Source organism: Chelonoidis abingdonii, chromosome 7 (assembly GCF_003597395.2).
Source record: "Chelonoidis abingdonii isolate Lonesome George chromosome 7, CheloAbing_2.0, whole genome shotgun sequence".
In the NCBI taxonomy this organism is placed as follows: Eukaryota; Metazoa; Chordata; order Testudines; family Testudinidae; genus Chelonoidis; species Chelonoidis abingdonii.
In genome coordinates this window covers 35,549,343-35,562,337 of record NC_133775.1, presented here as the reverse complement: position 1 = coordinate 35,562,337, position 12,995 = coordinate 35,549,343, and the positions used below count along the sequence as shown (strand labels likewise).

The window sequence follows — 12,995 nt, the reverse complement described above, 5'->3', positions numbered from 1 at the left end:
AATTCTCTAAAATATATAGGATGGTTCAAAGATTCTATAGAATTGTAATTTTTTATTACATTCTATGGGACTTCTCTGTAACAGGGATTCAGAACAGAAAGCTTTGAAATAAAACCAAAATTATTATTATATTTAAAGATTAGAAAGATATTTAAAGATTGCAAACAATAATAATATGAAGGCACTAGCTAGAGGTTTATATATGATCCTGTGCATAATGGGGAGTAGCCGAAGGAATTCCAATTCAGACTGTCACGCTAAGAGAATGCAGCTGCCCAGCTCTGCTTCTTCCCAGTCAGATTTCATTATCCCTTAAAAAAATATAACATCGTATTCTATAGGAATCAGTCCAAACGCAGCAGCAGCACCACTGTGGATTATAATACTTCCTCATGTAAGGGATCTCTCCATGCAATTTTGAATTCAGATTATAAAAGCACCCCTACACCTTGGGTATAGTATGCTGACAAACTATCACACCTGAACTAAAAGAGAGACTGATGGCCACATTTTCTAAAACGGTTTCCATTTTGGAGTGCCCAAAGTGTTACAGTCCAGATGTCCTGAAACAAAGGGACCCAAAATCAATGGCCACTTCTGAAAATATGGCTCTGTATCATTTTTTTGTCTTTGAGCTTCCATTCTCTAGGACTATCTTGAGGCCACTCATAGACACCAAAGAGAAAGTTAGGTGCAATTTTGTTAGATAAATAAAGAGCTAATAATGTCTTTACGTTCCCTTTCCCAGTGATACACCAATGGCTGTGTAATAGCCCATATCTGTTCTTTTCACTTCCAGAGCTAAAGGTAACATGACACATTCTCAGACAGGTCCTTTGAGAATCATTATAATCAGAAGTTGATTTGACTTGGGCAATCTAATCTTAATGATAGGTTCAGAATCCCATTCACTAAGCTAACAAGTCATGCAAAGGTGTAACTTTCAGTCGTGGTGGCCAGGCTGAAGGGTGGGTCAATTACTTCCCCAGGGTTTCTAGGAATGGCTTTGATGGGCCTCTAGCTTCCTGGGTGCAGGCAAAAGGGGTAAATAAAGCTATCTGGAATTAAGCAGAAGATGGGTATGGGTGGGGTGGGCTGGGCTGGGCTGGGCTCTTAATGAGGAAGGGAGAAAAAGAAATAAAATACAGACTCTGATTTGTAAATGTTTGAGCACAGATAAACATGATGGACTCAACCCTGGGGCAGAATAGGGTTGACAATCTGAAGCCATTGCTCATGGTAATAATACTTAGTACTTCTGTTTATATTATCTTACCCCTGAGGATCTGTAAGTGCCTTACAGGTGTTAGTTATATCTTACAATACCACTAGCAGTGAAGAAAGCTGAAGCACAGAGAGGCTAAGTGAATATGACTTGCCCAAGGTGACACAGAAAGTCTGTAGCAGAGCAAGGAATAGGACCCAGGTCTCCTGATTCCCAGTCCTGTGCTTTTACTACAAAGAAAGACTGTCTCTCATGTGGAAAAAGGCAGGAAGTGAAGGCCTAATCAGCTTTGTCCTATCTATAGCTATCACAACAGAGGGAGAGAGAAGCTTTTGCATATGACCGTACTTTACTTCTGCTCTCTGCAGTATGTTAGAGCAGAGTAACTTATCATGCATGCTGAACTGCAATACTCTGCTCTATGCGGGGCCTGCACTGGAACTTCCATAGCCAAGGCAGTAGCTGTGCTTGGCAATCATGTACTTTTGTATTCTAGTGTCTTTTAAGCTTGCTATATACACAGAGCAGTGGTATTTAGAGATAAGATGAAATAAGAAGGGTCAAATAGAAAATGAACTTATTCTATCATAGTGACACAAACGCACAAATTATTCTCTCCATCTGTTACTGTTTCTTTTCAGTATAATTAATGTTAGAGGAAGCATGATATAATGGTTAGAGCAAAAGTATAGGAGTCAGGACTTCTGGCTTCTACTTAATCTCTTTTCAATGAGCTAAAATATCATGACACTCAGAGAGAAATATTTATTCCAATCCTGGCTGGGCAACCCAACCAGGATTCTATTCCCACCTGAGAAGCAGGCCCTTTCTGTGTCTCAGTTTCCCCACCTGGAATAATACCTACCAGAGAAATTGTGTGGCTTAATTAAAGTTTGTAGAGCACATTATATGAATTAATGTTTCTAAAGCACTTGATGATGCTTGTATGAAAGATGCTATCCAAGTGCAAAGCTACAAAGTAATAACATTGGTGGTTTAAGTGTCTCTTTTATTATTTTCTTGTCAATTAAAAAATTATCATCACACATAACCCCTAAACGTAAAATAGTCTTTTGGAATATTATCAGCTATGGTAATGTAAGAACCTTAGTTCTGTTACAAGCATTCTTCAGGGTTTTTTAAAAAAGCAAAGTATAATTCACAAGATGGAAAGGTTAAACAAAGGAGTCTTTACATTTCAAGGATGTCTGCCAGTTAAATAACAAGTTTTCTCTATGAGCACTTTGATGTAGAGTAATTGTTGGTTATTGACCTGCAAGAGATGATCGAAAAGATAAAATCAAACAAGTTAGCCTCTTGGCATTCTGTGAAGTGAGGTAATTGAATACATTTCTTCCCAGTCTGTTTAGAGGCTAAAAATAGCTACTGTCTATGCTAGAGTCTCACTGATTTTGGAGTTAAGAGGCACAAGATACAAACGGGATTGTAATTTTCCAGGTTGCTAACTCTGTCACTTACAGAGTTCACAGTCTCTTTCTCTCATTATAGCAAAGGTGGCTGGTAAACATAAAATGGACAGGGTTCCTCCAAAGTACATATAATGATGATTTGGTGCCTTGTGCATGTGGTAATATTAATATATCTCTCAATGACAATAGAGACTGAGGAAGAAGACATTATATTATGAAGTGCAAAGTAAACCTTTATTGATGAGCTAGCTAGCTGATGTTCAGTGGAAACAGCGGGTTAGTCACAAACCCATTACACTGCAAAATGAAGAAGGTAGATGATGATATCAATGAAATCAATGACAGCCAATTCATTAAATGGCTGACTAACATGAGTTGCTATGTTAAACATAAAACAAATGCACAAACAGCTGAGAAACTGTTATGCAAAAAGTACCAGTATAAGCCCTAATCCTGCAAACGCTCACATGGCTAAGTGTTTTCCAGATGGGGTCCAGGGTTTCTTTGCTTTGTGTTATGAATGAGCTGTCCTTTAACTGTCGAAAACACACATGGGCCTTGTCGACACTGGGGAGATTTCTCCCAAAATTAAAATTAGAAACTGTTCTATACTAGCTAGAGTGCTAGCATAGAGAAAATCTTCTGAAAGCAGGTTGTATAAACAGTTCCAGCCTCTGGGGCTTCATCTACACTGTAGCTCCAACTCTTCCAGCCCAACTGTTAGGCAGTTTGAATTTCTGAGAGAATTTCTACTATCTAGTCAAGGTCTGCACAGAGTCCAGGTTTCCATGCCAAAAGAATGCGGTGCACAGCACTCTGAGGCTCTTGTCTGGGGTGCCAGTTAGGTGCATGTTATCTGTTAGTAAAAATGACACAGTGGATCCAGTAGGGCGCACCCTGCTCCCAAGCCACATTGTAGATTCATTCTGCATGACTTGAGTGCAGTTCCACCAAAGGAAACAATCCAAACATTTAGCATCAGTTTCTCTCTCCAGGGCTGGCTCCAGGCAGCAGCCAAGCAAGCTCATGCTTGGAGTGGCTTCCGTCCAATCTTAGGGCAGCCATGGCTGCCCTATTTTTTTTTCTGCTTTGCCTCCGGGTCCAGCCGCCCTGCACCCAGGGTTTTGGGGTTTTTTTCACTTTGCCTCTGGGTCCAGCCGCCCTGCACCCAGAGTTTTGGGGTTTTTTTTGCTTTGCCTCTGCGTCCAAACGCCCTGCACCCTGGGCTTTTTTTTTTTTTTTTTTTTGCTTGGGGCAGCAAAAAAAGTCAGAGCTGGCCCTGTCTTTCACACCCACTCCATGGAGGCTCTGTGCTAACCACAGTGCCAGCGGTGCAGATTGTACAGTACCAGCCTTAGTTACCTTGTAAGGGTGACCTCACAACAGTCACAGATGCCCTCATGACTGAGGTGTGAGGACTAATTCCTTTCAGCAGGGCTGTTGGCAGAACTGCTCCATTATTTACAGCTTACAGAATGCAGCAGTGTGTTTGTGCACCATTTTGTGCAACTGACATCAGGTTACACTCATGCTGTATTCTTTACCATATGTTGGGTGCAGGTCCACCCGGGAGGGGGCAAGTAGGGCAATTTGCCCCAGGCCCTGGGCCTCACACGAATATAGTATTCTATAGTATTGCAACTTTTTTTTATGGAAGGGGCCCCCGAAATTTCTTTGCCCAGGCCCCCTGAATCCTCTAGGTGGCCCTGATTAGCTGCCTGTAAAGTGACCGAGTGGTGAAGGTCCTAGCTACATCTTGGCTCTGCAGCCTTCTTCTAATGGGTTTCTATGCACACACACACCATCAAACCTTAAGGGATCTCAGGCAGAAAGCGTATATTTGAGGGTAGAAAGCAAACATGACAGCCCACTGGTGTAGCACTCGTTCCCCTGTGACATCCATTTCATACCCTCTCTTTGTTCTTTTAATCATTACTTAAACTAACAGTCTTTCCTAATGTATGTTTCATAACCACCCTTGACCTCTCATTTCTCTCCCCCCTAACTTGATCCCTTCTTCTCTTGACACCCCCCGCCCCATTGTTTTACATGTTTAAAGTATGCAGAGTTCAGTTAAACCAGAATGTTTGTTCGTTTTTATAGTGTTGTTCAGTGACCTAAGCACTTCCAGGGATAGAAGCTACATTTTTAATATTCGTTAAACATTCATTTAATATTCTCTGTCTGGGCAACTGTGACTCTACTGCTCCTGCATCTACTAGGTAAAATGATGAAATACATATTCAGTCAATCGGCATGACTGATAGAAAGTTGTCTGAGGAGCACTGTCTCCTAACATGCAAATAAATATCTCCTCTCCGCCCCCCCACACCCCCTATGCCTGAGCATGTATGCAGTGGCTAACAAGCTGCTCTGAACCTCTGACAACAGCTTTTTGATCGTCTCACTCTATCACTTGATTTTAATCTAAGCTTTTCCTAAATATCTTGCTGCTGTTTAGAGCCATGAGATATCCTTGGCTGCTTAGCTGAGAAGCCTCTAGTATATCTTGATATCTGCAGTGTCACAAATGCCTGAAGTTGTGGTTATTTGATCAAATAATTTTGGGGTGGGTGGGGAATTAAAACAATGGCATTATTTTGAAAAGTGGAAAGTGTTTGGACTGGGGCACTGTGGGTTGGTTAGTGGGATTTGGAGACTTTCATCTGTTGGGGCCTACACTGTAGATCACATCAGAGAACCTGGGTCCTGACTGACCCCTCCCATGGGATAAGGCGCACAGGTGTAGCAGATCATGGATTCTTGTGGCAGAGTTTTCTCTCAGCTGTTCTGGGAATGGAGTTTGCCATCTCTCCATTGAATAGGCTGTAAGGCTGTATCTCAAACAGCACAGTTCTCCATACAGTCCAGTATAGACCAGACTGGCAGGTTTGTGGCACTGTCTCCAATAGGAGCAGGCAGTGGATGGAGATCTCTCAGTTTATAACCCTGGTTTGGGAGGCAGTGTGTTCCCAATGCAGCTGAGGGAAAGACAGTAATAATGCTCCTCCCCCCAACAATTATTAGCTTCCCATTGAAGTGACACACTCTGATTATCAATGACTGTTGTAGGCACCCCTCATGCCAGAATAGGGCAGGATCCAGGAGGGCTTTTTCACATTTGTCAGAGGGTCATAGTTTGTCATTGTTCCATGCAATGAGGTCATGCTTCAAGTCCTGCTGTCGCTAGGCTATTGCTACCAGCAGGATAGGACAGACATATGAGTAGGGCCTACTGGCTGTCACATGCGTATTATTCGGCTGTTACTTCACTTCAAGGGCTCTATTTTCAAAGGGGCCTTAACCCGAGTCCCAAAATTGTGCCCAAAGGCCAGATTGTGCAGACATATAAAGAAGGCGGGGAAGGCCATGTAAGGAATCCTCCCACTCTTTGCGCCCCCATGTGGGGGCCAGAAGAACTGCAGTCCCTGCACTACAGAGCCCCTGCTAATACTGCCTTGGGGGTAAGTTACGCCAAAAAGGAGGAGATGGAGCCATGGCCCTGTTCCCCCACATCATCCAGTCTGTGGAATGGAGCATACACGCACTCTCCAAAGGGGCAGATCAGCAGTCAAGCTCTCCCTAATCACCAGGGGGCTCTGGGAATCACTGTATCCTCAGGTGCCTCCTGGTGCTTGCCCTGGGGCATAGCTGCTTCACACTACCCCAGCTGAGGGCAGTAAATTACTGCCACAATCTGCCCCCTCATTTTTAGCGTGCATAGATCTGCCCCCTCATTTTTGCACTTTCACGTGCAAACCAGCATGTTTGGTTTTTGTTTGACGTCTCCTTACAATTTGTACAAATACAGGGTTTTTCATGAGAAAAAAAGATGTGGGCACAATTGTTTTAAACTCCTATTTGAAAAATTAACTCAAGTACTCACAGCACTTGCAAATATGCTCCATGGAAATCAAAGATGGGCAAACCTTGCTGCTACTGTCAACAAAAGCAGCCTAACTCAACATCCCATGCGAATTATATTAGCCATTGTCTTTTTGCAGGAGAACTACCATGGCAGAAATACAGCTTCTCAGAAACTCAGTGTGTGGCTACTAAGACACCTAAAAAACGTTAACCAGAATAACAATTCTATATCCTCTATGCCTCTAAACTGACACCAGCTCCTCATCAATGTTTATCTGATGGTTTGCTGTGATTTCTCCCCAAATATTTTTCTAATGTTTGCCCCATTTTAAAACAATTATTTAACTTTAATTATTTAACTTTGTTTTGCTATGATCTTACCATCAGATACGGGCTTTGGTTTTCACTAGATACTGTAATCCTGCAAAGGGCTAAGGTGGTGAATACTCCTCCACCCTTGTTTTAGCTGGTAGTTTTGTTTGCCCTCCTGGTGGGATCCTTGTTTTCCAGGCAGTAGATTCAGAATAATCCCTCTGTTTGTGTTTTGTTTATAGAGATGAGGGTTGCTTGCAACTTTAGTGTTCTCTTCTCTTTATCTTGATGGCGAGACACTTGTTTTTATGAGCTGTCTCCAAAAATGTGTTTCATGATTACTTCAGTCAATTCCTCCCTCCTCGGTTTATTGTGTTAGCTATAAGGTTTACAGCTCTTTGTAAGGTGGTTGCTGCATTTTTTCAGTTGTCTTTAACAATGTTGCATGTATTGAATTTGTCATAAGAATTGGACCAAGTGAGAAATCTTCAGGGGGAGGAAAAATCAGTTTTAGGCACAATTTCAATACAAGTATTAAAGCTGAAAATGACATCTACTGCCAAAGTTAACTAACCTACTTTTCTGCCCCATTGTCGAACCAGTGATGTATGTTTTCAGTGTATAACCCCTGCTACCGTAGTCCCATAAGGTTGTTACCTTTGTGATTATCTGCAGTGCTTTACCCTGGATAAATTTGAAGGTCATGCTGATGAAACCCAGTTGACTCATCAAGCTCTTAATCTGCTGGAGGAAAACAAATTCTGGGCTGGAGTAGTCTTCCCTGACATACGCTCCGGGGCCAGCAAGTTGCCACCGCATGTGAACTACAAGATCCGGATGGATATAGATGCAGTGGAGAAAACAAATAAAATCAAAGACAGGTGGTGATTTCTTCTTTCCTCAGCTACGCCTGCCATTGAACCAGTAGTGCAAAATATGGGAACCCTCTCCAACATTCTGGGAGCCAGAGAGTGGGTCAGAGTCTGCATTCAAATACAAATGTGAGAGCTGATTGAATTCAGTGGTGTTTCACATGCATAACGCAGAGCAGAAGTCATATCCAGACCCTAGTGCTTGGTACTGAGCAACTGTGTCAGAGGCTGGGCAGGTGGAAGAGGGTAGAAGGGAGGACTCTGATGGCTGGAGTAGCCTGCACAGGGTCTTTAGGTGACCTTCTCATGTATGGAGTGGACAGGGAGTTCTACTTATCTCCTCCCCTTCTGCCCCCTGCATGTTGCCAAACTTGACATGCACATCCAGTCTTCTCCCCCTATGCAACAGAGTACACTGCTGCTGCTGTGCAAGAGTCCTCCACTACCTTGGATTTGCTTCTTAAAGTGTTAGCACCAGAGGTGAAAGTAAGCCAGTCTGGTCCGGTATGGCGTACTGGCAAGAGCCAGTACGCCGTGCTGGGCCGCACCTGTTTCCACGGCCAGGCTTGAAAGGGCTCAGAGCTCCCTGCCGCTGCGGGCAGCCCAGAGCCCTTTAAATCCTGGCTGCAGCTGAGATTTAAAGGGCTTAGAGCTCCCCACCGCTGCGGCAAGCCCAGAGCCCTTTAAATCACAGCCGGGGCTGAGATTTAAAGGGCTCAGAATTCCCCACCACTGCGGGCAGCCCAGAGCCCTTTGAATCCCGGCCGGGGCTCTGGCGGCCAGGCTGGGGGCTAGGATTTAAACGGATTGGGGCTCCCCTCAGCAGCAGGAGCTCTGGGCACTTTAAATCCCTGCCCCAGCCCTACAAAGTTTGGGGTTCCCCCTGGCAGGCAAAACCCCGGAGCCTTTAATTTGCCCCTGAGCCCTCGGGGGCTCCCAGTCACCTCTTCAGCTGGGAGCCTCTGGTTGATTTAAAGGCCCTGAATCTCCCAGTCACAGCTGGCGTCCCAGGCCTTTAAACCTTGAGAGGCCACGCCTCTTCCAGATGAGGCCATGGCCCCTCCGGACTCCGGCAGTACCGGTAAGTCCTGTTAAGTTACTTTCACCCCTGGTTAGCACACATGTTTTCTGAGATTACTTGTATATGATCTGGGAGTTTCTAAGCAGTGTTACCAGTGCATATGATTTTATGTCGTCACATAATATTTGCAGTTTTCCTAAAGCTGCCAATGTTGGAATCACATACTTGAAAACATGATATCTAAATGCTCCAATGCCACTTGGCAAGCCAATCTCAGGAGTTTTTGGGGCCTGACGCATGATTTTTGAGCACTTGTGGTTGAAAATACTATAATGGTTAAAGAAAAAGCTATTCACATTAGAGGTGTGTAACAGCTACTGAAAACTGTGGCTCCCGGTCTCACAAGGAGAAGTGGTCTGAGGACTTTTTCCACCTCTGCAGAAATTTTTGACAAACAAAAAAAAGTTTGCTTTCATTGGATTTTTCCACAGAAATTTTTGAGTTTTCACTGAAAACTCAGAAATGGGAAGATTTTAACTAAAAACCAAAAGACTTCAGCTGAAATATTCTGACAAAAAAAGTAAATGTTTCTGCAGAAAGTAGATAGGTTTTGTGAAAGATTTAATTTAGTTGGCATCCAATTTTCCATTAAAAAAACAGCATAAATGGAAATTTTTTGACCATGCCTGGTCACAAGTTTAAATTCTGGACACATGAAATAGTCATCTGATTTGGATCTTTAGGATAGAAGCTGAAAGGTCAGACACACGTAATGGAGCAAATTCATTCAAAGCCTTCAACATCCAGAAAAGAACTTTTAAAATAAAAAGCTGAGGTTTTACAGAGGCTACTGGGAGCTGAGAGTGAGTCCATCTAGTTGAAGCCATAATACATTTTAAATCAAACGAAACAAATCCATAAATACCAGAAACATTTTGAACAAATTTGGCACATTGCAATATATAATTGCTGTTTTATTTTGAACCCCCTTTATGCATTTTTGGCCAAAATTACTGTTTTACATAACGGTATAGAGAACTTAGAAAACAAAACAATAATTAATTTTTCTGAATCATAAACGTCTGACCCCTTCTAAAGCAGTGGAGCCTGACATCCATAACTTGGAAGGAACAGCACTGGGTGGATCCCCTGGGATGTTCTTGACTAAGTGTTCTTTTTCTTAAAGTGCCTGCCTGAGTGATTTCCATGTGTTTTTTCTTCGCAGGTACTGGGATCCTGGTCCAAGAGCTGACCCAGTGGATGATTTACGTTACATCTGGGGAGGGTTTGCGTATCTGCAAGACATGATTGAGCATGGGATTATAAAGACCCAGACCAACACTGAAGTGCCATCAGGAATCTACCTGCAGCAAATGCCGTATCCCTGCTTTGTAGATGATATGTGAGTAAGAGCAGCTAGTGATCCTATTTCTGATAACTAATCGGGTGGCTGGATGAGACAGTGGATTTTCAGGAGGCTTGACTGCTTTTGCCTTTGATCTTGTTTAAAAGCCAGAAAGAAATCCCAGGACTATGGCATTAGTGAAATACCCCAAGGAGCCAGAGATGTTCTTCCCTGGTTAACAAAGATAAGGAAATTGGAGAAGCAGAAAAAGTTGGAGTACTTTGGAACTTTAAAAAAAGGAGACTGTAGAGTCTGATCCTGCTCCCACTGAAATCAGTGGGAAAATCCCATTGACTTTAATAGCAGCAGGAGAATGCCTGGAAACTGGAGGCACATAAAAAGTTGCACAGTTCATAGCTGAGCCTGTGAGATCTGGAGCGGGAAAAGAAGATTTCAATTAAAATTAAATGAACTTTTTTGATGATTAAAATGGGCTCACACAGACAGCATTTCCCCATAACACTGTGGCTCTGAATCATGCACAGTCCTACTTCCAGGAATCCCATGTCATGAATAGTGCTGTTCTCTTCCTCACTAAGACCGCTGCTAATTGCAGATTGCAGGGGGGTATATCGTTTGTGTTATCATTGCCCACCTCAATACCTGTTATTCTCATAGAAGGGTGCTAATAGGCCCTGGGGGGTTGGAGAGCTCACCAGAAGAGGTTATTGCAGCTGCAGGAACCCAAACCAGGCAAAGGTTGCTGAGGGCTGGTCTACACTGACAAGCTACATTGGCATTGCTATGTCTCTCAGGGGTATGACAAATCCCCACGCTGACAGACATAGTTAGGTTGACCTAACCCCCTGTGTGGACAGCGCTAGGTTGACAGAAGAATTCTTCCATTGGCCTAGCTACCCGCTCTCGGGGAGGTGGATTACCTACAATGGTGGAAGAACCCCTTCTGTTACTGTACAGAGTGTCTACACTGAAGTGCTACTGCATCACCACGGAGCTGCTGTAGCAGTTTAAGTGTAGACATAGCCTGAGGCCTGCAACAGTCACAGAAAACCACAGAGAGAGACCGCGTTTAGTTGTTGTCCCTTCGAAGAACTTAGTTAAATAAAATGGCTAGACCCTTTTGGAAGAGGTATGCTGCTTTTGGGTTGACATTGGGACCATGCTTCCTAATCTGGGGACCAGAGCTCTCACAAGAGGCAAAAGCAAGAGGCCCTTCCCAACCTGCCTCAACAAAGCATTTTATTTTGGTTCAGCAGGCCAGGTTGCTCTCTGGAAGTTTTCAGCGGGAAAGTGCTGTTTTCCTGCCTGTTTTGCTGACTGGCACTGTCCTGCTCCTGAAGAATGTCTCTTCCTTTGATTTTTACAGTCCCAGGCTTCTACCCTATGCAGAAAGAAGTGCGGGGGAGGGGGCGAGGAAGCTTCCTCTGGCTTTTTGGTCAGTTTCATTCAAATGTCACCATCACGAAATTGGTGCAAAATGAGAGTCAGATATCTTACATAATGCTACTCTCACCTCACAACACATGTAAAAAGATGCCAGCAGAAAACGTGTTTTATCGTAGCTCATGGTCATCCTAAATGTATTCTCCATGGCCAGGGCCGCCCAGAGGATTCAGGGGGTCTGGGGCAAAGCAATTTTGGGTATCCCTTCCATAAAAAAAAGTTGCAATACTATAGAATACTGTATTCTCGTGGGGCCCCTGTGGGGCCTGGGGCAAATTGCCCCACTACTCTCCCTCCCCCCCGGCAGCCCTGTCCATGGCTACCATTTACTGCTAATATCTGTTGTTGGGATGAGGGACAAAACTATGGCAGCCATGCATAAAAGGTTCCAGGCTGTGACCTAAAACTGACCCAACGTTAATGGAGAGAGGGAGCCCTCCAGCTGTCTGACATAGTAGTGCAGATGTTGTTAGCTAACTGCTAACACTGGCCATCTGTGACAGGCTCAAGACCTTCCAAGAATGATGTTTTGCATACAACATAGCATCTGGCTGCTTTTAATAGTTAATATTTATTGATTTATTTGCTTATTAAACTTGGGGAAACATTTCAAAGATCTAACACATGGGAGACTCATTTCTTATTTCATCTTCTTAGCATCTGTCTCAAAATGTTCTTTGCATGTTATAATAATTACAGCATGGCACAGCATTCAGAAAGTGACATGTGGAGTGAGATCTGTACCTTGCCACAGTTTCAGTGGCCTTGGGCAAGTCTCATAACCGCTATGTGCCTTGGTTTCCCCATGTGTAAAATATAGATAACACCTAGCCCTTGGGGATGGAGGCTGCACAGTTTAATTCATTGTTTGTAAAGTTCTTTGAGAGCTGCTACTACACTCTTAGACTGGGGTTTTCAGAGAAGCCTAACCTTAGGTTCCTTTGAAATGCTCAGCCATAATGAGAGCAAAGAATTCTTTATACCTCTTTTTTCCTTTTCCCTTTCTTTCTTCCTTTTCATCCCAATCCCTGCCTGCTTTACCTGCATTTCACTCAATCCTCTCTCCCTGCATGGGTAGGTTCATGATCACCCTGAACCGCTCCTTCCCTATCTTCATGGTGCTGGCTTGGATCTATTCGGTCTCCATGATAGTGAAGAGCATTGTGCTGGAGAAGGAAATGAGACTGAAAGAAGCCATGAAGAACCGGGGAGTTACTAATGGGGTTATCTGGTACACCTGGTTCCTAGACAGCTTCATCATGATGTCTGTGAGCGTGTCTCTCCTAACAGCACTAATTACGGTAAGGTTTATCTTGAGAGTGACTTTAAAAAGCCCCAAACCTGCAGTTCACGTTTGCACTGTTGATATTAGCTGTCCATCAAGAAACAATAGCTATACATAAGGAGATCAGAACCACTGGTGGCCTACTCTGATTTTAGCACGTAGAATGCTCATTCT

General features: G+C 43.6%; 1 protein-coding gene across 1 annotated transcript in view; it reads left to right on the top strand.

Annotated features, from left to right (window-relative positions):
• ABCA4 (ATP binding cassette subfamily A member 4) overlaps positions 1–12,995 on the top strand; it is a 116,028-nt gene that overhangs the window by 42,687 nt on the left and 60,346 nt on the right. The window contains exons 12-14 of the mRNA XM_075067798.1: positions 7,510–7,715; positions 9,953–10,129; positions 12,615–12,837. Coding sequence (XP_074923899.1) covers positions 7,510–7,715; positions 9,953–10,129; positions 12,615–12,837 — 606 coding nt within the window. The remainder of the gene's footprint in view (positions 1–7,509; positions 7,716–9,952; positions 10,130–12,614; positions 12,838–12,995) is intronic.